Genomic DNA, 26,479 nt, shown 5'->3' with positions numbered 1-26,479 from the left:
ACCACCTGCACTGAGTCATCTGCAGTTTTTATGATGGTGGTAGAGTCATAAACATGCACCGAAGGCAAAGATTCACTAGTTACTGAATATTAGGACAGGGCTATCGACCGTGGTAAGACACGGTCGTAAACCTGAGTGTACCATTTCCCACTGCTAAACTGCATTAATGCACTGAAAGCTGGGGTGAGTCAGAAGAGGAACAAACAAGGTTGAGCTGTGACGCACTCTGCCACACCTAGAAACTGCAGAGACTATGGAGGATCATGGGAATTAAAACTGACCGATGCATACATTGGAAAAGGGTAATTTAATGGATGTTTAGGAATAAGAGTAAAGTGTGAAAACAGCTACTTATCACACCAAAGGATGTGGTTGATTGTGAGTTTTAGCTCATTACAACACAGTAACTCTCTGTCTTTGATAATAATAAAGTTTGTATTGAAAAGGCTGGATTTTATTACAGAGGGACAACAGAGTGCACATGCACTTTTGGGGGGTTGGATGATGAAAGTGGCCTGGGACAGATTGTGTTTGCCTGAGCTTATGTTCCAGATGTTGTAAGATTTAAGAAAGTAGCATCAGGATTTGGATAATAAACTATCTTTCTGCATTAAGGTTTGAAAAGAAGGGAGCTGATGAAGATTCCCTTTATATATCATTAACAAACATTAAGAGTTTGTCCTTAAAAAAAAGTGCCTTTGGTCTAAATAAGCACAATAACTCTACTTTTACGAGACTCCACAGACAGCCCTCTAAATAATGCATCACCTAAATTCTAATGTTCGACACAAAGAGGAGAAGCCGGGGTTTAAGATGCCACAGAAAGAGGCATCAGGTATTATATTTTTTTGAAGTTTACACAATATTTCAAATATCCTTGTCTACCTAAGAATGAAATATTTGTATAGTCAGTATAGAGCAGAGCCATCAGTAGAGTGGGTGTACACGCTGACTAAACATGCGGTCTCTGAAATAAATTAACCTTTAATTTTAAACTTATGAATAAAATTCTCATGCGTCAAACATACACAACCTGTTACCAAAATTGTTACTTACCAATTTCTTTCTCTCTTTTTTGTAATCCAATTAACTTTTAAGTTTCATTCAAATTCTAATGATAAATAATTACCTGGCAGGGTGGCTGAAATCAGCAGCTCTTGCAGGCCAAAAGCTGCAAACAAGGCTGACTGCTGATCAACTACTAGTGAGTTTGCAGGAATAAGTATTTATATTTAAGTTATGTATTTTCACATATTTATGCCTATCTAAAAATATAATTCAAAGTTAAACTTATAATATGAATATATTACTAAATAAATTGTAGTTAGTGAGTTTATTCTGATACATCATGAATCTGCAAAGATTTGTCAGTTTACTGCATGATACCTGTTAAAAAGTCTGTGTGCTTATACTTTAGAGTCTTATAGTGTTGCAATGGCATATGTCACATTTGAACAAAATTAAAGCTCCTGTAAGGAACTTTTGGTCTGTTTTAATTTTGGTGCCCCCAATGGACAAAGCAATCGTCTCATTCCTTTGCTGATTTACTCCCTGTACAAGTGCAATCTGTTTTCTCTTCATCCTAGAACTTCATTCTGCTTTTTTTAACCGTCAAATGTATCATTAATTGTGGGTGTTTGCTGTTACAAAAGTAATTAAGGCTGTTTCTTCAACTTGTTGTTTGTCACCTTATCTTACACTTACCTCAGAACAGAGGTTTCAGGTGTTAAAAATAACTTTATACCAAGATCAATCTTTATACTGATGGTCTGGTTTGCTTTTAAAAGCACACAAAGAGACGTTGAAATTAGTTTGAGTCTGTTTCATATCCAGTTTAAAATTCTTCACCGGAGCTTTAAGCAAAAGTTAAACTATTTCAAAACTAAAATTAAAAAAATAATTTGAAACTTCTGTTATGTTGCGGGTCAAATTGACTCTTTTTAAAGTCTATTATAGGCAATATATGCCTTCCAAACCAGCTAAATGCAGCATTAAAATCTAGGCAGCATGTGACAGAAGAGGTGTCTTGTTAATTTATCAACATCACTTCATAAAAAAAAAAAGAAATTCAAACTGTAAAATATAACAAGCTTAAATCTATGTCATGTAAAACTATTGTATTTATATTTAGGGCTTTCAAATGTACATTAAAAAAAGTTTTAACATTAATTTTAATGAAAAACGAGTGAGTTATCCTCATTAAACCATGATCTGTGAGAATTAAAGAACACCAATGGACTAAATATTGATTTAAATGGTTAGTAATGGAGTTAAAAATTACATTTAAAAAAATGTGTATTGGGATTTTTTGGGGTTCTGACACTTTTGGATAATTGAATATGCCCCGGGTCAAATTTACCCAGGAACATTATTGCTGTTCCAGAGAAACGAACATAACAGGAGGGTTAAAAATGCAAATATGTGATCACACAGCTTGGTGAGAATAAAACTGCAACTCACAAATGTAAGACTCTGAACAAAGAACGGTTGTGTTATATTTATTACCACAATAACACAAAAATCTGAGCAACTACACATCATAACAGGAATATTTGAGTGTCTCTACTGGTCTAAGAGCTCCTGAACGATACACAACAGACCCACAGTCTCAACATGGATACATCACTTTAAATCTACAAACAGAAACGACTGCACACAGTACTTAAGATCTCTTCAATATTCATGAGCATATCATAAACAGTGTTTACTCAACAACAGCTATGTGCATTTACATTGTGCTTCAGTCTCAAATTTAGGTTGAACAGCCCACATTTACCCACCTGTGCTTAAATCTTCAGTACATGTACCGTTGCTACACAGACACAAGGACTAACACACAGGGACAAGGTGCAGGAACTGTTGTACACACTATATACTTAGATTTTGGACCAACATTTCCACTCACAATAGCAGGCAAAAGCCTGGCGGAAGTGACATTCACTACATCCAGTACCACAAATAGCTGTAATATGTATTATTCAGCCAGTTAAAGACAGAAACTTTGAGTTAAGAAAGAGTTCAATGACAGTCTGAATTTGTTTGACTTGATTTCATCAAATTCAGGACAAGAAAGTCAAGGTTTCTAAGATCAAGGGCCGATCCTTTATCTGTGACAAAGGCTGTGTCTTAAATCATTTCCACTTTCAATCATTCACAGTGCACTACATTCCACTGTAGATGACTATTTAAAGGCAGTGTGAGGAGTTTTTAGGTTTGTTGAACCCTTTTGGGTTTTTACAGATTTAAGACTACATTTCCCATGAGCACCATCACCCACTGTCTTTAAGATGTGGCTCTTGCAATTGTTTTGGTAGCAAATGACGGGAAAACAGATATTTTTAATAATGTGTTTCTTTGTTCAAAATACATTTTTGTCAGGATGTCAATTGATGAGATAAAAAAAATATATTTGTAGCTACCTAAAATCATCAGCTGTGACGTCAGAACGACAACATTTTGTGAACTCTGATTTATTATTGTCAGTTAGCCTAACAAGGGTGATCTGACATACCAGTTTAATGTTATTCATCACAGTCCTAACGTCTGGAAATATTCCAAATTGAAAATGATGGGAATTTATGGGAATTAACTGGGAATTTAATGGAAAGGTATCATATCCAAGAATAATTATTTGTTCTGTTATAAGCAGACATCCATCCAAAATAATACAATTAAAACAGATTTATTTGTAAGTAGAACTTTATCAAGTGTTAAATATTTTATTAAACAATCAATTCTTTCATTGAAGAACAAAAACATGAATGTTGAGTTAAATATTCCTCATCCCCCGACCCAACCCATTCAAAAATTAACAAATAAGCAATCCCAACAAAGTCCCATTCAAAATGTCAAATTCACAGTGCATGTAGGGGGCGTGGTCTCAATAGCCCTGCAGTAAGCAGTGTTCTATGTGCATGTGATTGAGGAATAGCATAGATATTCAACTGTACTTGCGTGAAATCTGGTTGTTTTAGTCAGGATTACACTAAAATATATTTTCCCCACCTATATTTAAGTTCCCTTTTAAGAGCCAACCTTCAATTTAGTCAATTCTTGGTTTATTCTTGTTTATTCCCATAAATTCCCATTTATTCCCATGGAAAGTTTCCAACTTTGAAAATTCCTGTAATTTTGCAACCCTACTCTACCCTACTCTAGTGTCCCAATAAATGTCATAATAATATAAATAAATAAAATGTTACTACTGCTAGCTAACTTAACTTCTCACAACCAAACTTTACCAGCAGAGTTCAACACAAAGACAGGGTGACTGCTGAATATTAACTTGTCTTCTTTTTGTGGAAAATCAGACCTGAACAAGGGCCTTAAAATTAAGTATAAAGAAGTAACCAATCCTATTGCTGAGGATCTCATTTACTAGATAGATCATGGAGAGGCCTCAGTATAAGAGAGAAGCTATTTCAAAATCGGTTAAAAACCCCTTACAGTGCCTTTAATGAGCTCATCTGCAGTATGAAAATAACAACCCTTCAAGGTGCTTCTATGTATCCTGTTTACATCATTGCTGTCTTCTTTACCTTTATTGCAATGCATAAAGGTGTTTGGTTAGTCATCATCGCACACTACTTTTCATGATGCATTGTGGGATACTTTCATTTTGCTATGTAAGGCAGGGTGGACTGTATTGAGAGGGGACTGATTTCAGACACAGTCATGGAGTTGGATGCAGAGTGAACTCTGGGAGATTTGGTCTAAAAAACACAACAGAGATCAAAAACACAGTAGCACAATAACATCTGTCACAGATGTGGATCAACCTTGAATTTTCATTTGATGTTCCACAAGACTGTGAGAAAATTATAATCAGTGCTGTCCAATATAGAAAATGGGTTAATTTTTATTCTCACTCAGGATGTTTCTTAGCTTTTGCAGACTTGAGGTTGAAAAATACACAAGTCGTCTTTATCTGTCCTCTAGAAAATATGAAAGGACTCTTTTTTTAAATTCTCTTACTTTAACCAAACAGGATAAAGCAGCATTTGAGTTTGTGTGGTGTTTTGCTGGATTTGCAACTGCCAATCAAATCTGATCAGGCCCCACAAACAGTCATTTGATTTAGTTGAATGAAGTGTGTCTGGATTGGATGTTTTTTTTAGTTTTGAAAATTAAAAGTTCAAAGAAATATTTAAGTTTTCTTACCAGAGTCGTGAGAGTGGTTGCTTTAGTTTTTAAAATGTGAATTGTTACAACATATTTAATCCCCTCCCACCACACAAATAACTTTTGTACAGTCCCTAACAGACCCGAGGCTAGAATCTCTTATTTCTACTTTTGAATTTATGTGTTAACATTCACAAACACAGATCTTACAATATCAGGGACATACCACGGTAAATTCTGTCAAATATATGCCCTCACTGACAGGTGTCCTATTTCTATACAGGTACAACACAGGTTAAGTCACGTGCTAAGATTTACTCCACAGAGACTGATGGTTCACAAAACGGCTATATTGGGATTTAACCCCTCAGAAACATTAAAGACTGATCATTAATCAAACCTCAGGATAAAGACTTATGCTGCCAACAGCTGTTTCATTACAATGGACAATTATCACACTGAAACATCTCCTCAGTACTGGAGGGTGATCGGTGCACAGCTCTGCCAGAACTGAGCTGAAACAGCCTTAAACAAAGCCTGTCCGCTTCAATGAGATCCTCTCTACGAGCTCTCTGAAAAGCAGGCTTTTAGCTATTTCTTTTCCTTTTCAACAGTTCATCTTGAAAGGGTGACATGCTCTGCCTCCAGACCCCTTTCAGTTCTGACCTCTTGTGGATCTTTCATATCATAAGCAGGAGGGATTTCAAAGCGTTAAACAACACTGCGCCTTTGGTCGCCTGTTGTTGCTAAAACTTCCAAGTGTGCCCATGCTTGCAGAGCACCATGCTGAAAGCTGCCTACATGCCTCCCTGTGGGCATGTCACTGTTGCTACACCAGGCCAGTCTGCATGTGGACGTGTAAAGGAGGGTAGGGGTGGTAGACGAGCGGGGGCTGGGCCTGAGTGATGAAGTAGCTGCTGTAAATCGGCTCTGTCACGTAGGGAGCCGGCTGGTAGAAACAGGTGACATTGGCCGTATTTGGGATGGCGTTCTGCTCGCCCAGTACCCTCAGAGCGAGAACCGTGATCATATTCAGCGTCTGCCTCCGCTCATGTCCCATCAAACAGACCGTGCTCTCATCTATCACACGCCGCAGCGTCATCAGGTAGTCGTATTTGCTTGCCTCTTCGTTGCCAATGAAATGGCACTGTAGGTAGGCCTCGATCTTTCGCTGCTGCTCGCTCACGTCAGGAAAGTCAATGAAGAAACGGGAGCACATGTATCGCTCCAGAGACTTGATCTCTGTTTCACTGGCTGGTCTGAAGTTCCTTACCAGCAGGTCGCTGTATTTCAGCAAGCCTCCTCCTCGGATCTCCTCTGGGCTGTGGGTGGCAATGAGGCGCTGGCGAAGGTGGTCCAAGGCTTGTTCGAAGTCTCCGTACATACACTCAGCCTCAACAGTGATGGTAAAATCCTCAGCTGGCCTTGCACATGAGTTAGCCACACAGCTTTTAAGAACATTGTCTGTTAGCTCAGGCGTAAGCTGGCTAACCTGAGGCTGCGAGGGAGTGATTGTTGCACATGTTTGACTTTGATTATCCGAATCAGGAGGTTTCTTCGAGTGTTTCGGCTTCACAATTTGTTCTAAATTTTCATTCAAGCCAGTCCCTTCCAGGGATGTACTAGCTGGACTGTACTCTGGGGTCTCAGGAACCTCTGACTTGGAGTCTGAAATGTTTGAGCACTGAACTTGAATGCTGTCTTGTAAAGGCGGCTTTGGCTGAAGTGGTTTAGGGATTTCTATGGGTGGAAAGAACTGAGTTGTGAGATCTGACAAATCATTCAGTAAAGACCATTTTTCAGGCTTAGTGATCATCTTCCGTGACATTTTTCTTTGTAATTTTGGTGAGGGGCAATGCTCTGGGACTACGTCCTGTGATATGCTGCAAGTTTTCTTCGCTGGAGGTGGAAAAGAACATTCAAGATGTGGATCTTGTACGCTTGAGGTACTCTCAGTCCTACAGATTAGAGCGTCTTTGAAATGAGGGATGTCTTCACTAAGAAATTTCCCTGGTGGAGTTGGATTTTCTGACTTCTTTGTAGTCACTGGAAGGGAAACTTGTGACACAGGAAGCTCCTCTGTACTCTGCAGCTTGAAACAGTCATTTTTAATCAATGGATCCCTAACATCTGCAAATAAAGCTTTAGGGGAAGAAACCAGAGGATAATCCTTTTGAAACAGTCCTTTCTGTTCTCTAGTTTCCTCACATAACTCAAACAAAATATCGTCCTCTGAGTGAGCGTCCTCTATTCCCTCCACCTCCTCTTCCTCCTGCTGTAACTTTATGTTCTCTGGTTCTTGCGCTTTGTGCACTTCATGCTTTTCATCAACAACCTCAGCCTCATGCTGGAAGTCTTTCTCAAGCATGGAAACTTCTCCATTTGAGCCTGGGTTTTCTCCACCAGTTGCTTTTGCTGAATCCTTTTCCGCTTCAGCATCTGGAGTGCTTGCTGGCTCTTGCTTTCTCTTCTCAACCTCCTTGTCAGTTCTTGATGAATTCCCGGTATTTAACACCATCTTTCCACTCTGTCTCCTTTCAGTCTCCCAGTAGGACTCCAGCATACGATCCAATATTATCTGAAAAGAGTCCACACTGAACTCAAACTGCCTCCGCAGGGAGCTAACAAACCTAAGCCCCACGGTTTTCGACCTGTTGTTAGAAAGCGAGATCAGGCTCCATCTGTCGTGTTCGTTGAAGACTTTCACCATCTTGTGCACATAGGCCTCCTTCATCGTCAAGCAGGTGATCTTCCGTCTGTTGACTCCACAAGGGAGGAGATCCCGTAGACTACCCAGAACCACCTCCTTAATCACCTGGAGGTCCTCCTGCCGGGGCAGCTCCACTCCGAAAATGATGTCCAAGTCTCTGTACCCAAGGCCGTTATCTCTCACCAAGACGTGGCTGGCAGTCGCACCATTGAGTCGTATATCTTTGACCTGGATGTCTCTTTCGATCAGACGTTCCTTAACCACGCGAATGATGTCTTTGACTCTCACCTGCAGGGTAGGAAAGTTTCCTCGGCCATGGATGGGGATCACCTCAGTCAAGACTTTGTCCAGAGCTTGGACTTGCTCGAGGGTCAAGTTGTGGAACCTCTTCTCTGTCTGAAGCGTGGTCATCCTCACCTGTGGAAGAGAAGTCTCATGTTTGTACCATATTTTTACTCAAGTCACATGTGCGGTTAAAACATTACAACAGAGAAGTAAATGCTTTTTTTTTTTCTCCGTCGTGCAAGATCTAGTAGCCTTGTCCTTTTGTTTTCTGTGCATTAGACCTGCATGTTGCTTTTGAACATTGCATTATCAATATCTGTGCATACATCACTTTCACTCATGTGTTTGCTATAAATCCACGCTTTCACTGAAGATTAAGCATTTACTCTTTTCCTCTGCTCCCATAACTCTTGAATGCACAAGTGCAGTCAAACAAATTCTGATTTGCTTGGAGATGAGATTTGAAATGCAATCACATCTCTGATTTTCTGCAACATTTAGCATGAAAACACATCCAACGAGTGAGCTCAGATGGCTGAGGGAAGTCTTAGTGGTTAGCCTGAAGACATGCCGTGGATGGTCGACCGGACAGGAGTCAAACCGGCGACCTCTGCAACAAGGACTATAGCCTCTGTACGTGTGGCGCTTAGACCACTAGGCCACCAGCGCCCCCACACAGTGTCTTTTTGTGCTCTCACATATAAGAAAAAATAATGCAGCATGGTTGTCATTTTACCAGATATTTGCTTCAACAAAACTAATATGAGAGCTTACTTTATACCCACTTCCAAACTGCATAGTGAGATTGTTTTTCTTCCAGTTTATTTCAGACATCACAAAATATTTACCAAGCTATCTTTGTATCTGGCCACCTAGATATTCAATAGCCGCCATGTTGTATTCCCTCCATGATAATGTGCCTGTCTGCTGGTTACAGGTGACTCACCTGTCTGTTATTCACTGGTTCTAAGCTGCAGAGACAAATCTGTTTCAAAGATCTTTTAGAGACAGGCTGAACCTGTCTGTATGTGTCAGCTCCCTCCTTCTGATGCAGGTGTGTCGAATATAAGCCTATCATACCAAACAATACAAATAATTATGTAAGTTAACACACAGCTGCATGATGTTAATGAAAACAGCGGACAATGTTCTCATTCTGGTTGATATTGTGTTGAAATGTATTTTCAAGAGATAAGAAGGTGCATCATCGTTAATGTACGCTGACTCACTCACTACTGTCACAGATTTAGACTGTTGCCAGCTGGTTTTAAGGGACCTTCATACTGACACATTTACAAGAATATTAGGGTTTAGGGATTCGTTAAAGGTCCTCAGGGTGATCTAGGAGATGAATGCACTCATAATTACTGCTAACATGCAATAAAAGACACTTACTTGTTATGAAGTGATTTTAATTATCTTCTTTTGTAATTTTAGGCATAAGCTGACAGGAGAAAATCCTTTATTTACATCTGTGTTAAGTTTAATTGGAGAATTAAACGTACAATCAGCAATTCCCCTTAAAGCCTTGAAAATTAGGGTTACTTTCAGGCCATTAGATCTAGTCTTATTTGGCAGAAGCAGAAGTTAATGCTCTAAAAACATATTGCTTTGTGATGTTGTTTTTTCAATCAACTCTCCAGAAAGAAATATAGTGTTGTCAAACAGGACTGGTCCTGTGATGTAGGTTACAGTATGACAGCTCTATTAGGTTCACAGTGTCAGAACAGCACACTTCATCCTCAGCCTGTGTCAATACATGAAGTTGATCACTGTAAATACAGTCAGAGGTGATATATCTCAGGCACAGGGAAGTATGGCCCACAGCAGCCTCTAGTGAATCTCAGGGGTTACATCAGCTCGGTCCTGCAGCAGGACTGCTCTCCTGCCACTTGGCTTCTTTATAGATAAGACTATATGAGTCATACAGCCCCTGAATGAAGCATCACTCGTTGCCTCTCCTGGATGCTTTCCCTGTGCGCACATACGACACAAATTGCACCACCTATGATGGAAATGTTGATCAATCAGCCTGGTAAACGAAGGGAAATAATATAAATATATCAGGATGTAGATGGGAGTGTTCTGGAGGCATAGCCAACATATAAGTGCATATTTTAAGCACTCTTATGACCAACAACATTTTGCACTGGGCACATTTGTCCTTTGCTTTTTTTGTAACATTAATTTCAATGTTGTCTGAACTCAAAATATGAACTATTTTGCAACTAAAACACTACTTGTATACAGCCTTTAATGGTACATAGACATAAATGCCTGCAAGACATAAATGCAGGTCACAAGTTCAAAGCCATTCTGAGTAAATGAACAGATTAAATATTTTGGCATAAACTTGGGAAATGGTCCGGAGGGGTAAAACACAGTTCAGAGCGGTTTTTTTTTACAGGAATGAGATACAATATGACAACATCTGCACAATTTTAAAAACTCACCTGGTGTGATGCGAAGTTAAAATTGAAGATAGAGCTAGAAGAGGAGAATAAAATAAAATAAACGTGAGATATCCAACAGGTTTTTTATTTTCTTAATCCGACCCCGTTGAAAGGTTGATGCTGAAGTTAAACACGGACAGTTTCCTCTCAGAGCAGGAGCACTGTTTCCATGGTAATGAGGCGTCACGAAATTTACGGTAAATCACGACTCTCCGTTTCTCTTTAACTAAGAACTGACAAACACTTGAGTTTGAAACTAACACAGCACCTCAGCGCCATCATAACGTATCTTGACAGTTTGATAAAGTTTGACTTTTATTGGAGGATATAACACCGATGTGTCAGGCTGAACTACCGGCGTGCCACCGCACTGCCGAGCTGTTGCGGGGTGAACATCACATCAGACGGAGTGAGTCATCCTCTCTCCCCGCCGTGATCCACACCGTAAATCTAATCATCAATCACCCGCCTTCACCGCCCACTAATCCACTGGTGTACCGCCTCATCCACTTCTATCTGCCTGTATATACTCGCCACAAAATAAACACAACACGAGACTCAGAATTAAACCATTTCAGTATATTGTTTTAGTGTAAACGGTGAGTTTTTTATTTTCATTCACATTTTGCGCGGAGGAGGGGGGCGTGGTCATAGACATATATACGTAGACGCCGCATTGACTGTGCTTTCACGCTGCTCCGACACGTCAGTGCGTTCACCATATTGAATGTGGCGGGTCTGCCGTGTAAACTAATACAAGTAGATGTGAAAACTGTGGGTTCTATGAAAAAAAAAATGTTCTGTTGCATTTAACTCATTTTGATCAACCATTCTTACAATAAAGGATTAAAAATAATGTAAGGACTAAAAATGAGAATTATTTAGAAAAAATAACATACTAAGTCTGTTTATCAAATTAAAGCTAGGGTCGGTAGTCACGGAAAACTAGCATGAATTTGAATGTTGCATTTCCTCAGGACTCTCCCCTCAGAGCTCCTCTAAATGACGCCCCCCACTAACATGCACGAGCGCCACTGATTCACGACCATATTATTGTGACTGATTCAAAACCGGTCCTCAGCACATCGTTTATGTTTTGCACTACGTCAACTCATGTCTCACTCAGCGGTAAGAAAACACCAAAACATTATCATAGTGAAAGTTAAAAACACAAACAAACATCAAATGTACGCGCAGGAGGCGGGCAGAACGGCAGGAAGGGATTTGATTGGTTTCATAAATTGGATCCTAAAGGCAGGGATTGGTTGGTGTTTTCCAATGTTTACTCCGGCTGTAAATAGCAGCTTTTTTCTCTCTTTTTTAAGAACACATTATGTATTGAATGCCATCGGGACATAAAGATAATTTTAACCAGTATAACAAAAAGTGTATCTAAATCTGACTACCAACCCCAGCTTTAATAAAAGGCTACAGATGGCAGTGAGTCTGCATTTTTAGCAGTGAAATGATAGATAAACTACATTACAGAAATTACAGACATTTTTTAATTGTATAAAATATAATTTCATGAAAAAAAAACTTTTTTAAGAGACAGCTGCTGTGTGTGAAATAAATAACACAACTTTTAGACGAATGAGTCAGTACGTTTAACAGGTGTCCTGGAGTTTTACACTGTTTAAGCAGTAAATGAGTTTTTAAAAGTTAATTTTAAGGCTGTGGAGACTTCTCCAAAACATATGTTGCGTATATTTGGAAACCTCTGCCACTGGTATTGAGTCAAATTTACACCGGCGTGGTCATATAACAGCAATCAGGAGGCAAGTTTCTACCATGGTTTCTAGTATGTGTGTGCGTACATGTTTACAGATTGCCACCTTCAACATGGCGGCGACGTCGACGTACGACCAGCCAGTCAGAAGAGCCTCTACTTGTATATGTCTATGAGGGGCGTCAGCTGAGCTCCCTCGTGACGTCGAGTGGAATGCCGTGACCATGTGACAATGACGTTATTGATATTTTGGTGTAACACCAGGAAGTGCGGAAGAAGACGGAGACCGAAACTCGACGGGTTGAAGTTTAGCTGACAGGTTTTGCTCTATTTAACTGTTTTTTTGACGGACTTTCCGTAAACATTTGTTTGTGTTTTTGTTGGGTTTTCGAAGATTCGTCTCAATATGCCGGCAATGGAAAGTATCCTTTTACACTGTGGTGAGGAAGGGACGCGAAACACTGTGGTGTTTTAAATCGAACATAACAACATGACGAACTGGTGAGCTTTATTAGCGACAGATATCGACAACAGTCTTAAACATGTCGGAGATTATCCGAATCCACGAGTGCAGGTTTATTTATTATCACGGACATTATGTACTCGACTCCAGGTGCCGTATACCCGTCAGAACTGGTGCCTAAGCCGCGGAAGCTTCAATGCTAATGGCTCAAAACACCCAACAACTGACTTTCTGTAATATGAAGCTTGTTGTCAAGTTACTATGTAAAGCACTAAATCAAAAGAGGTGACCAAAGTTACTCAGTATTCTGTTCGGCCTAAGAGCTCCTTAATACTATAAACGCTAAGAAGGTATTGGCAGTACATTTAACACACGCTAATTATTTTGATACTCCACAGGTGAACCTTATGTAACCCTGCACTGTCACTGCTGATCGACTCAGTCATGAGCTAAGTTGTTGCTGTTTTCTTCATCTGAAATTACACTGGACTGTTGCCTAATTAAAAAAAAAGTATACTCCTTATCAAGGGAATGTTGAAGAGAAATATCAGCAAAGTTGGAGCATAAGATTAATGTTGGGAAATTACTTTCCAGGTTATGAATTTTATTGAAAATGTGTAGGAACACAGTGTTTACAATTTTAAAGAGATAACAGTTAATATCTGTCCCTAGGAATTGTTATTCGGTGAAGGGTGATCCATTTTTATGTTATATATTTTGGACAGCTCAAGTTACTGAACATAATTAATATGTTAACATGCCAGAGTTCACATGAGTAGGGGAGAACAGGGTTGGTTGTCACACTTTTTACTGTTTTGATGAATGCTCATCATCAAAACATCTTTCAATAGTCATTCCTACATTAAATTGAAGCTTAAGGTGTTGGCTTGAAATGTGTATCCCTCTCATTTTCTAACTCAATGTAACAAAGAGGCAAATACCTATCAAAGACACTCTAACACATTGTGACAACCAACCCCATCACGGGTTGGTTGTCACACACTATGGAGTTGGTTGTCACAATGGTATTTCAATGGGAAAAATCTTTTAAAAAAGGCAAGAAGGCAGAACTAAATTTGAAAGCTGAATTGCACTGACAAGTGATAGGTCTACATAACTTAATGCATTTTAACATAAAATGAGCAAGGGACATGAACAGGAAACACATCTTTAGGCCAGCCTATATAACAACATAAAGAGCAAAACAAATAGGCCTAACAATAATGGCCTTCTCAACTAGGCTACATGCAGTCACTGTCTGAGCTACAGTGATGGCTAATGTAGGGTCTGCGCACTCCACCTCATTTCACCATGCATGATTTTGCCAACATAGGGGTTGGTCGTCACATGTGACGACCAACCCCAAAGAGAATGTGACGACCAACCCCAACTGGAATTTTCTGCTAGCATCAAGGCTAAGAACCATCTAACAACTACTTAGCTAGCTAATAAAAATCTAAACTATAGCTTCCCCCTCACACTTTGTAAGGGTCACACTTGTTTTGTTATAAACCCATTGTTTAAAAGCCTGGAAGAAAAATACAGAGGAGCTGAATATTTACAATTTGACATGAAAAACTCAAAAAATCCTCTCACCTAAAGCTCAGCTGTCTTACTCTAGAGAAGACTATGTAGGTGAGCTCTGATCCTAATTCTGGAAATGTCCATACCCCAATTTGAGAGACAGCGCCCTCTGGTCGCGAGATATAACGAGTGTGCCAACCAACCCGTGTGACAACCAACCCCGTTCTCCCGTACATGTTTACACCTGAAGTCCTGAGGCATGAAAATGGGTGTAGAAAAATTCAATCTGTAAGTTTACAAAAATAAATATTGTTTAAAATTTTAAACAAGTATTATCACTTATTTAGAAACACCTATATTTGTCAAACCTTCTACTTGCCCCCTGCCACAATCTCAGACAGTTAGAAACTTAGAGTTTCAGAGCAGAAGAATTGGTTGTGCAATGTTTGCTGTTGTTTTTGTTTGGACTCTTTTCTTCTTTAACCTTGTATCACAGAGCATCTCTTCTCCCTGAAGATGGCCGCCAAAGAGCTCCAAAGAAATTCACAGAAATGTGACAAACAGGAAAAAGCAGAGAAGGCTAAAGTCAAGAAAGTAAGTCTTACCAAGGTGTTAGCATATCAAAAAGCCTCCTAGCTGCTCTTTGCAGCAGAACAATTTTACTGGAGCACTTTATTTCTGTGCTCTGTGTAGGCCATCCAAAAGGGAAATACAGAAGTGGCGCGGATCCATGCAGAGAACGCCATCAGACAGAAGAACCAGTCTTTGAACTACCTGAGGATGAGTGCACGAGTTGATGCTGTGTCAGCAAGGGTTCAAACTGCTGTTACAATGAACCAGGTACGTTCACTTCTGGGTTACTTCATGCTACTGTAAGTCTTCAGACTTTAAAGTTAGTTGTCATTTACGTTCTTGATATGTTTTTTTTCTCAGGTGACAAAATCTATGGCTGGAGTGGTGAAAGGAATGGATTCTGTGCTCAAGTCTATGAACCTGGAAAAGGTTGAGTGTTATTTACATGTGAAATTATTATATAAGTTATTTGTTTTAAGCAGAAACACTGCAGTTGTCGAATTGCTCTAAGTTATAACACATTTCTCGTCATTCCTATAGATTACAGCTCTCATGGACAAATTTGAGCACCAGTTTGAAACTCTGGATGTTCAGACATCCCAGATGGAGGACACCATGAGCAGCACAACAACACTCACAACACCACAGGTACACATCTGTCCTGTTTTTGCTTGTCATTTTTTAAAGACAAAATCACTCATTTCAAATGTCATATTTGTTTCAGAACCAAGTTGAGTCACTGATGCATGAATTGGCCGATGAAGCAGGGTAACGTATTCAGTTTATCTCTTAACATTATGTCTTCAAATGTTTGATCTCCTTTCAGTGTATGCATAGATTGTAGATTTTGCTTGTTGATGTAACTATTTGATTATCATTCATTGTGGCAATATTCAAAACAGTATGTGTATCATGTTTAGATTGGACCTGAACATGGACCTCCCTCAGGGACAGACAGGATCAGTGGGCACCAGCGTGGCCTCTGCAGAACAGGTATGCATACAAAATTGATGTATCAATCTTTTCCTCATTTGGTACAGGTTAACTTATAAATAAAATCTCAACATAAACAAGAGAGTTTTTCATGCAAATAAAGGATTCTTCACAGATGTACAGCAGAAATTTAAGCTGAGAGAAGTTAATGTCCAAACATCACAATGATCCTTTAAAGGTGACATATCATGCAAAATCGACTTTTTAATGGTTCTCTCCCTGAAAATATGTGCCCCTGTTTTGATTTTTCCACCTTTCTGTAAATGTGTGCTGAAAGTAGCCGTTTCAGTTTTCAGTGTTTATCATACGTCACAACTTGTTCCGGTCTGTAACGGAAGTCAGAGCTTGGAGCTTGTTCAGCCCATAGACTGTATAGAATACAACTCAACTCCTCCTCCGTTTTTCTTTACCTGCACAAATGTGTGCTAACAAGGAGCTAAGGAGAGAGGCATGCTGGTTGTAGGCTGTCTTAATAAACACAAAGGTAGTTTTTACTCCCCACGTCTGCAGATTTGAAGATCTAGTGGATGATTTATTTTTCATGGAAAAGTGCTAGCGCTAGTTAGCATAGCCACATAGCTACATGTTCGTAGCTGTGTACCAAGACACACGTCGACATACTGACAAATAAAACAACAAGAAACACTAAATCTGTGACCAATTGTTCAGAAAGGTCCTGCTGCAGGCGCCTCTCCGTCAGGATCAGATTCTGGATCAAATTCAGAGGGTTGAAGTGACGCGGGTCTGTATATTCAGCCAACATGTAAACATCAGATCAACGTGCTGGACAGCTGAGGGCACATCCACTTCCTGAGGGGGCGTGGTCATAGAGCTCATTCTCATTTAAATGCACAGACACAGAAAACAGCCTGTTCTGAGCAGGGCTGAAAAAGAGGGTTTTACAGACATGCCAAAATCTGATTTCAAAGTGTTTTTTGAGCAATAAACTTTAAAGACATGTTTTGGGGACCTTTTAGACCAATATATTTTGATGAAAAAGAGCATAATATGTCACCTTTAAATCTGTCAGATCAAGGTTTGATCATGTCCTGTGTTAAAAACTTTAATGGATTCTTGTTTTTCCTCATCTTCTTCACTAATCCCTGTTTTTACTCTCTCTTATACAAAGGATGAGCTGTCCCACAGGCTCGCCCAGCTCCGAGACCAAATATAAAAAGACAGCCACAGAGGTGCTCACACACTACCTGAAAATCACTCTCAGACATATTCTATTTGCATCATGTCTTTTCTTCTCTTTACATCTCATGTGTCCTTTCAGAGGCCTCTGTTAAAACTGTGTTGGTTATAAACATTTGATAACTTCTGTGCAAACTAACACAAATGATGGTGAAGGAAACGTTCTATATTTCCCATGTATAAGCATTTACCAATGAGAATGATGAAATATAATTGTGTTGTTAAATATTTGAGCACATCACACAGGTGATTTGAAATGATGAAGAGTGACAGTTATACGCCTTTATTTGAAAGTTACGTTAATCTACTTCTAGTGAAATAGCTTCAAATGTTCTGACTGTAGAATTGTGATTTTTGGTTTGTGTGTGCAGAAACATGTATGCCTTTCCTCCTCAGACCTCCCACTTCAAGCTTGAGTTGACTTTGTGTTTCTGACAAATATTCTATTTAGATACTGGATGACTGGCTCCTGTGTTTGTCTGATCATCGTCAGTGTTTTCACTTATCATTCGGTGAGGGGGTTACAGTTCAGAGTTTTCATTCAGAATGAACAATAAACTTTTATAATACTTTTATCGCTCTGCCTCTCTGTCAATGAATTCATAATAATAACAATTGATAGGATTTGTATAGCGCTTTTCATGGTACTCAAAGTGGCTTTACAGCAATCACCATTCACACTCAGTACAAGTTAATCTCATCTATTTGTGTTGAAACACCAATTTTTGAAAGGACAATGAAACAAAGCTGCATGATGTATATCCAGGACTCTGTGAAATCCGTGGACAGGTAGTGAGGTGTCTCCTTTATCAATTTTTATGTTGTTATCAATATTTGTGGAAATATTTATGTCATGTGTCTAATGGATATCTTAAGAGAACCATAAGAATAGCAGGGGATACTAAACTGCATCCAGTACTGAGCCTTTACATAAATATTTAGGCAGACATTTATTGGAAATAAACAACACATGGGGATAACGATGGAAATAACGTTATATTGCCTCATGTAAAAATGGCTCTCCTCCTAGATTTCCTGTTTCAAACGCTGTTTGTTTCTAATCATTTTATGTCGGTGACTTCTCTCATTTATTCGTCAACACAAAGGAAATAAGTGTACAAGTCACCTTCTCTGTCTGATACTGTGTGTCCCTCTTGATATTCCCCTAGTAATTGCTTACTTCTGACAGTATTGTTTCCTGTTGTTTTATGCTTCACTGAAATGAGAAGTCATCTATCACGGTAGGCTCATATCTCACTTCTCAGCTGCAACATGCAGGGTAACAGAGATGCTCTTTTGAGGCCATCCAACCAAACATAAGTGCAAAAAAAAAAGGGAACTGACATTGATGCAGTAGAGGGTTTTTTCATAGGACTTTGAGAAACACTTCCACAGTTATTCATTAGCTTCCCCCTTTATATCATATGTAGTTAACTTTATATTTTTTCAGGTTATATTTACCTCTTAAAAGTGGCCGATGTCTACGGTTCAGTAGCGCACAAAAAATAAAAACAAAACAGGACACCAACAAGACAACATTTGACGCCATCCATGGCTGCTTACTGACCTCTGGTGGTTATTGTGAGCTATTGTATATCAATACCTGTTTAATGATGGCTGTTTTGGTGGTTTCAGGAGGGGGCAATGTCTAGTGAGCGAGTTGTTTAGGACCAGTGGATGTAAATCCTGATATTATTTCAAATGTCAAAAGTCTCACTGAACTGAAAAGGACCACATGAATTAGCTCCTTTGAGTTTTTCTGTCTTGTTATTTTCAGTTGTTTACTTTTTCATACATCTGTGTCGGTATCCATATTCCATACTGTGTTCCGCCTAATGTTTACTTCATGGGCTATCTTCAGTTTGGAGTCTACTAACAGTAATAGTTATTATTGTTGTTACTTTAAGTCATTTAGAAAATATTCTGGATTAGAATCCACAGCAAGAATGTTCATTAAATAATAATAACAATAATATTTCAATTTGCAGAGCACTTCTCAAAGAACAAGTTACTAAGTGCTTCACGTGGGCAGCAAAATAAACAGGCAGTTCGTAAAATCCCACAAGTCAAGATAAAGAAATAGAACATATTGTAAAATAAATAAAATTCTCCTAAAATAACTATAAAGGAAAACAACTTGAAACAGTTAAACTTAATAAGATAAAATACAATTCAGATACAATCAGGAAAGACTCTACGATAAAAGTTTTCAGAAGGGATTTAAAAAGATCACTGACTCAGCATACTTTTTGTTTGTTTTTATTATAGACCACATTAATTGTGATTTCTTGGCTACTTTTGAATTGTTGATTTAAACAAATCCTGGTTTAAGCTACAAGGAACATGTGACCGACTTGAATGAACTTAATGCTCTTGAGAAGAAAAGAAAAAACTTTTAGACTAGCCCTTTAAATGCCTTCTATAGTTTCTTGTATATTAATAATTGATCAAATTTTCTAGGATATCGTAAACACTTATATTTAATAGACATTATTTATTTTGTTAAACTGTTAAAAGTATTTCTTTTGTATGAAAGTTCTTCTGCTTGTTTTAATTAGTGTCATCAACATATAAATGGAAATGGTTCATTTCACGTTTGACATATCTGCAGGCGCTGGGATCAAAGAGAGACAAGCTGGCAGCCATTGAGACAGTGAGGGACAAGTGGGTAGAGCAACTTCCACTACTCTATAACCCAGGCCCTAATGTCACAGTGGATGAAAGGTTAGTGGCATTCAGAGGTTCCTTCCATTTTATGCAGTATATGCCTTCCAAACCAGCTAAAAACAGCATAAAAACCTGGACTGCATGTGACAGAAGAAGTGTTGAAATATCAACATCAATTCATAAAAAATTACTATTACTATTGTAAAACTATTGTATTTATATTTAGGACTTTCCTACAGAAAGGTTAGGGCCATTGAAAAAAATAAACTAAAATTAAGGTCCAATTTTTTTCTAATTATTATTATTCTGAGAAAAAAATCAGACTTCTGAGATAAAAGTCAGAATACTGATATTAAAGTCAGAAATATCCAACTGGGAAGTTTGATACAACATGGCATCCTTTATTTCCTACGTGGAACGATTGACTGTGCCACTTGATGAATGAACAGAGGTATGACTCTGTGATCTGGTGCACTTTTTAATTTATTTTTATGTAATGTATTTATATATTTCTCTTCTTAATTGTTATTGTCTTTATTTTGCTTTTGTTTTCCAATATCCTTTATTGATATTGGCTGTCCTCTGACTGGAAGCCAGCTGCATCTAATTTTGTCTGGTTTTCTCTTTATTATTTCTGTATTGTCTTTGTTGTATTTGATCTTTGTCAGAAATATGAAATTAAAATCAGAATTCTGAGAAAAAAGTCAGAATTCTGACTTTTTTCTCATAATAATAATAATAATAATAATAATAATAATGATAATAATAAATGTTGACGTAATTTTTTTTTTCCAGTGGCCCTAATCCTCTTCCGTATAAACACTTATATTTAATAGACATTATTTATACAACTCAACTTAGAAAAGAAGATTATTATTATTAATAATAATAATAATAATAATAATAATAATAATAATAATACATTTTATTTTTAAAAGCGCTTTAAAAGATTCTCTAAGCCACTTTATAAGAAAATAAATTATACAATAGAAAAGCAAAGGAAAACAGTGCAAAAAAGCAAAGAAAAGCAAGGCAGCAAAATAAGACAAAACAAAACAAAACAAAACAAAACAAAACAAAAAAGCAATCAATTATAGGTTAAAAGCCTTTGTAAATAGGTGTTTTTTTTAGATTAGGCAGAATATGTCTTATTTTTACATTAAAGAGTGATAAAAACATGACTGATTAGGTAACAACCGCTGACTGTAAGACAGAACTCAGGGCATACATATATTTTGTCTCCTCATGTGACTTTGTCGTAAACAGGAAGCAGCTGATCTTGACTTCACTGCCTGTTTCTCTACCAACCCATGTATAGTACCACGGTATCCTTAAGAAACAGAGCCTGTAGTCTGAGACTGCTTGAATTCGATCACCTGTTCTAGCCTGCTGCTGGGGTAAGAGGACTTTAATCAACACTATGTTAGCTCAGCTAGCTAGCCGTGTAGCTTGACTAAACCAGCAGACATGGATCTGTCTATCGTGCTAGCTAGCTTAGCATTAGCCTCAGTGTTTATCCGAGAAAGAGGAGATAGTTCACTGAAGTTAGTCCACTGTGTGTGTATTATTACGTGACTATTACAGTAACACTGGGTGATATGTGTGTTATCTGTTCGTCGTTTAATCCATAGACATGTTTTCCGCGTGATTGGAGCTAACCTATCATATGACAGCTAGGTGAAAATATTTGTGTTTGCTCTGCAGTTAAAGGAGAGGAAGAGGAGAGCTGCCGTGGACACACACTTAAAGTCATCTGACTTGCAGCTCAGAGAAATACTCCACATCGTGTCTGCAAAGGGGGATGTCCAGCACAGCAATGAAGAAAAAGGTGAATCATTGTGACTGTGGCATTACAAGCAGTGACGACGAACAGTGTTCTACACAGTGTTTCACATGTGGAGCTACAACTTATACCAGGATGCTGGGGGCTGTTCACATGCAAACTAGACCATTGGAAATAAGCATCTTTACATACCTTAGTTGAGTTTCTTAATATATATAAAAATTAACTTTAAGAATATATATGCAGTCAAATATGAATCTATTTATTAATTATTTCTTCTTTTTACCCTCCTGTTATGTTTGTTTCTAAGGGAAAGCAATAATGTCCCTGGGTCAACTTGACCCAGGGCATGTTTAATGATCCAAAAGTGTCCGAAACCCAAAAAAATCCAAACCAATCCATTTTATTTATATAGCACATTTAAAAAACAACAAGGTTACCAAAGTGCTGCACAACTAATACAAACAGTAGAAATAAATAATAGTACAATTTAAAATACAGTAAATTAAAAGACAAACAGAGACCAACATAAACTCTCATGCTGTATTAAAAGCCAGGGAGTAAAAATGAGTTTAAGGCGTGATTTAAAAGTATCCAGGGTCAATCATTAAACTAGCATCATACAATTCAAATGAAGCAATGTAAAGACTGAGCAACAGATGCACACAACAAATAGACAACACAAGTAAGAGGCAGCAAGTAAAAAAAAACAAAACAGGACAAATTCACAGATGGCCGACACAAGGTGGCAGTAGCAGGGGGGGAAGGGTTTAGAGCTGACAGCCACTGCTTGAAATAAAAACTAAAAGACATCATAAATAAATGATGTTGTCCAAATTATCTGTGTAGGACTTGAAAAATTACCACAAGACATTTCCCCATTCTTACTTGCACTTCAGCTCCTTTTACAGGTTTCTGGTTCTTTAAAATCTACATGCACAAAACTTTTAAGTTATTAGTTAATACAAATATTTAAGCTAAAAGTTCAGTTATTCAGTTATGAAATAAGATGTGGTCTTTCCCCCAATAACACAAAACATTGTTATTAATTGTTGGGGTGGTGTTTAAAATAGATATATTTCAGTCATTATTTACTGATTTTGACCCATTACAAAGACTTGCCCTGAAATCTGGGAGTTATTTTCTCATTGTCTGACATAAGAAACTTTTAAGTATTGATTATATGGGCAGTGAAATTCCTCACAGTGAAACTGACCTGGTTTCTGCCACAACATAATAAACACATAAAGTAGATACACTGAGTTCATGATAGAGTAGAGGAGAGGCTACTCAGGATTTTAACTTCAAGCGTTCTTTCTTCCAGGTGTTACTGATGGGTAAAAGCGGGTCTGGAAAGACCAGTATGAGATCAATCATCTTTGCCAACTACATAGCTCGAGACACACGCCGCCTTGGAGCTACAAGTAAGAGTACTTTTGAAACAGATGGTACATGAAGATAACTGTTCAATGCTAGATTTTTCTTTAACCTGATCTGTAACAAAATCTTTCCGTCCCTCTCTTTGACTATAGTTGACGTGGAGCACTCCCATGTTCGATTTCTTGGCAATCTGGTTCTAAACCTGTGGGACTGTGGAGGGTAATGTACACTTGTTCCTTATTTGTCATCTACAGATCAGCTGTAACAATTGAGTTTCTCTTCCAATCCCAACCCCTCTTTAAACCCTGGTTTTGTGCTCTCTTCGTACCTCAGACAGGACACGTTCATGGAGAACTACTTCACCAGCCAGAGGGACAACATTTTCAGAAACGTAGAGGTGCTTATTTATGTTTTTGACGTTGAGAGTCGAGAGCTGGAGAAAGACATGCACTACTATCAGTCGTGTCTGGAGGCCATCCTGCAGAACTCTCCCGATGCTAAAGTCTTCTGCCTCGTTCACAAAATGGATCTGGTGCAGGAGGACCAGAGAGATTTGGTGAGCTTGATTATATTTATTTTATCAGTAGAAGCATCTCCCTGTCTCTAACAAGAAGAGCAGGAAATGCAGACACACATGAATACATTGAGTCGAAATCTTTCAAATGTGACTGTTAACACATTTGTCCTCACTGAATACAGATCTTTAAGGAACGTGAGGAAGATCTGAGGAGACTGTCCAGACCCCTGGCCTGCACTTGCTTCAGGACATCAATCTGGGATGAAACCCTCTATAAGGTCAGGATATATTACTGTTGGCTTCTTAAAACGTATGGAAACAAAGTCAGCTCTAACGACTCTTAAATGTCCTTGCAGGCCTGGTCGAGTATCGTGTACCAGCTGATCCCGAATGTCCAGCAGCTAGAGACGAACCTGAGAAATTTTGCACAGATCATAGAGGCAGACGAAGTTCTTCTATTTGAGAGGGCAACCTTCCTGGTGAGAGCAGTCACTCTCTCTAGTTTCACTCTCCAGGCTGTGAATTGAAACCTTTCGAAGTTTTAATGTTGTTTTTCATATGATCCTTTAAATGTAGGTGATCTCCCACTATCAGTGCAAAGAGCAGCGTGATGCTCATCGCTTTGAAAAGATCAGTAACATTATCAAACAGTTCAAACTCAGCTGTAGGTAAGTTCAGTCTACTAAGAAGACAGCTTCTCTGAACACATGTTCTGCTCCATTCTATGAATTATCTGAGTTTTAATACTTTTCCTTTTTTATTCTAGTAAACTTGCAGCCTCCTTCCAAAGCATGGAAGTGAGGAACTCCAACTTTGCCGCCTTCATTGACGTCTTCACCTCCAACACATATGTCATGGTCATCATGTCAGACCCCTCTATTCGTAAGTAGTGAACATTATATTTCCATACAGTGAATGCACAGCTGAATTAGGTACTTTGGAGAGGCAAGATTCAGCCAGGTTTGAATATATCTGACTGGAAAAAAAAAGATGCAGACGTTCCCCGAAAACTGCAAAAACACTCAGGGGATGAAACCATGAGGAAAGGAGCACAATGCATCCGTGTTATTACAAAACATATCAAGCCCCTGTTTTCTCCTATACTTGTGCAGCTACAACTCAACTCAACTTTATTTATAAATCACCTTTCATACACATAAAAACATGCAGCCCAAAGTGCTTCACAGAATAACAGAGACAGAAAACAACAACAATGTTAAAATTATAAAAGGCATGATTATAAATAAAATACTTAAAAATAAATAAAGTCAACACAGTAAAATTAATAGAATATCTAAAAGTGGAAAGAAAAGTTAAAAATAAGGTAGAGTTAAGAATACAAGAAATACATAGATACATAAATAATTACATTTTATAAATAAATACATATTTTTATAAATAAGATGAATAAATGTTAAAGCATTGATTCAAATAATAATGAAAAAAATAAAAATAATGAAAATAATAATAATAATAATAATGCAGCCCAGGGCTAAAAATAAACAACTCCAAATTAAAAGCCAGATTAAAAAGGTAAGTCTTAAATTTACTTTTAAAATCACCCAGAGAGCTCGTCGTTTTAATGTCCAGAGGCAGAGAGTTCCAAAGCTTAGGGGTATAAAAACACAAAGCTCTCTTGCCGGTACTTGGGTGAGACACACGATGACCATTTATAAGGGTAGCATTCGAGGACCTCAGTGATCATGTTGGGACATAAAATGACAGATCAGTGATGAATGGAGGAGCAAGGCTGTTAAGAGCTTTAAAAACAAGTAAAATAACTTTAAAAACAATTCTAAAAGAAGCAGGGAGCCAGTGCAGAGTTTTTATAAAAAGGGGTTGTGTGATCAGTTTTCTTTCTCCCTGTTAAATCTCTGCCAGCAGTATTCTGAACAAGCTGCAGTTTCTTGAGAGACTTTTTGGGCAAACCTGTAAAATGCGAGTTGCAGTAGTCAATGCAAACCGTGATAAAAGCATGAATAAAAATTTCGGCATCTTGCTGCGATAGAAAAGGTCAGACTTTTGCAATGTTTCTGAGATGATAAAATGAAGTACTTCCGACCTTGTTAAAATGAGCATTACATTTAAAATCTGAATGTAAAACCACTCCCAGGTTTGTGACCTTTGATTTAGTTTGCCTGTTAAAATCTCTCAGAGTAGTCTGGAGTTGTTCTCGGGCTGCTTTGGGTCGTATTAAAAGAATTTCAGTTTTGTCTTCATTTAATTTTAAAAAGCATTAGCTTTGGTTTTTAGAGGACTTTGCTTATGTGCAATGTTCTCACAGGAAAACTATATGAATGAAAGCAGGCAGGCACAGAGGCAAACTTATTCACATGTAACGACTGCATGGACTCAAAACAGATCAACTAGATTCATGCCTTTTTAAAGAGTGTTTGATTATTAATTGGCATTAGGATGTTAAGAGAATATCTGAAGATATACAACTTTTCAAATAAGTTGCTTTTTTTTCTTTATTGACAACAGTAATCTACATCCTCATTTTCTTTTCTTTCAGCATCTGCCGCCACTCTCATCAACATCCGCAATGCTAGGAAACACTTTGAGAAGTTAGAGCGAGTGGATGGACCCAAGCACAGCCTGCACATGCGAATGCGTTAGCTGGTGGATCCTCTCAGCCAATCAGTCCACAGACCACAGGCCACATGTTGCAGTCTTTCAGCTCTGATGCTGAGCAGCCCTGCACTGTTTCTTCTATGTCTTCACGTTCAATCACAGTTCTCTCTGGGCAGGAATCACTTTCTTTTCTTTTCTTTTTTTTCTCAAATTTCTACAGTGATCATAAGTATCTTGAACAACAACACATTCTGTTGAAATATTTGCCATAGCCTGATGCGTTGACGTAAAAATGAAAAGTTGTGTTTTCTATGGAATAGGGGGGGATATCTTTGCTGTCACATGTATTGTCCTATACAACAGATTCCTTGGCTCTGTGCGGTGAATCTGTGATCAGGAGATGTACGTCTCCAAGTGATGAGCAGCAGATACTGTTTGATTTTCAAATGCAGTTGTAAGCTGTAAACTTTGAATGGATGAAAAATATAGTTATATTCAGAAAAAACATCA

At 38.2% G+C, this 26,479-nt stretch overlaps 3 protein-coding genes across 4 annotated transcripts; 2 read left to right on the top strand and 1 right to left on the bottom strand.

Annotated features, from left to right (window-relative positions):
• Positions 1-2,482: 2,482 nt before the first annotated feature.
• Positions 2,483-10,963, bottom strand: LOC117812289. Its single transcript, XM_034682970.1, has 2 exons — positions 10,570-10,963; positions 2,483-8,248 (listed from the first exon to the last, which is right to left on the bottom strand). The coding sequence occupies exon 2, from the start codon at positions 8,240-8,242 to the stop codon at positions 5,951-5,953; it is 2,292 nt and encodes a 763-aa protein (XP_034538861.1). The 5' UTR covers positions 8,243-8,248; positions 10,570-10,963; the 3' UTR covers positions 2,483-5,950.
• A 1,574-nt stretch (positions 10,964-12,537) lies between these two features.
• On the top strand, positions 12,538-17,623 carry LOC117813121 (charged multivesicular body protein 1b). 2 transcript variants are annotated; one of them, XM_034684226.1, is made up of 9 exons: positions 12,538-12,720; positions 14,782-14,879; positions 14,979-15,125; positions 15,219-15,287; positions 15,399-15,506; positions 15,583-15,626; positions 15,779-15,851; positions 16,981-17,041; positions 17,500-17,623. In XM_034684226.1, the coding sequence occupies exons 1-8, from the start codon at positions 12,705-12,707 to the stop codon at positions 17,023-17,025; spliced, it is 600 nt and encodes a 199-aa protein (XP_034540117.1). In that variant the 5' UTR covers positions 12,538-12,704; the 3' UTR covers positions 17,026-17,041; positions 17,500-17,623. The 2 variants fall into 2 exon arrangements, with proteins under 2 accessions (XP_034540117.1, XP_034540116.1); XM_034684225.1 differs by having other exon boundaries at positions 16,981-17,623.
• Positions 17,624-20,813: 3,190 nt separating this feature from the next.
• On the top strand, positions 20,814-26,479 carry rraga (Ras-related GTP binding A). The gene is made up of 10 exons (XM_034684337.1): positions 20,814-21,112; positions 21,420-21,543; positions 22,823-22,922; positions 23,031-23,097; positions 23,212-23,434; positions 23,578-23,673; positions 23,752-23,874; positions 23,972-24,063; positions 24,162-24,277; positions 25,911-26,479. The coding sequence occupies exons 2-10, from the start codon at positions 21,517-21,519 to the stop codon at positions 26,012-26,014; spliced, it is 948 nt and encodes a 315-aa protein (XP_034540228.1). The 5' UTR covers positions 20,814-21,112; positions 21,420-21,516; the 3' UTR covers positions 26,015-26,479.

This window comes from Notolabrus celidotus, chromosome 5, assembly GCF_009762535.1.
Source record: "Notolabrus celidotus isolate fNotCel1 chromosome 5, fNotCel1.pri, whole genome shotgun sequence".
NCBI classification, from domain to species: Eukaryota; Metazoa; Chordata; class Actinopteri; order Labriformes; family Labridae; genus Notolabrus; species Notolabrus celidotus.
Note: the sequence above shows the minus strand (reverse complement) of the source record. Positions and strands in the feature narration are given on the sequence as shown.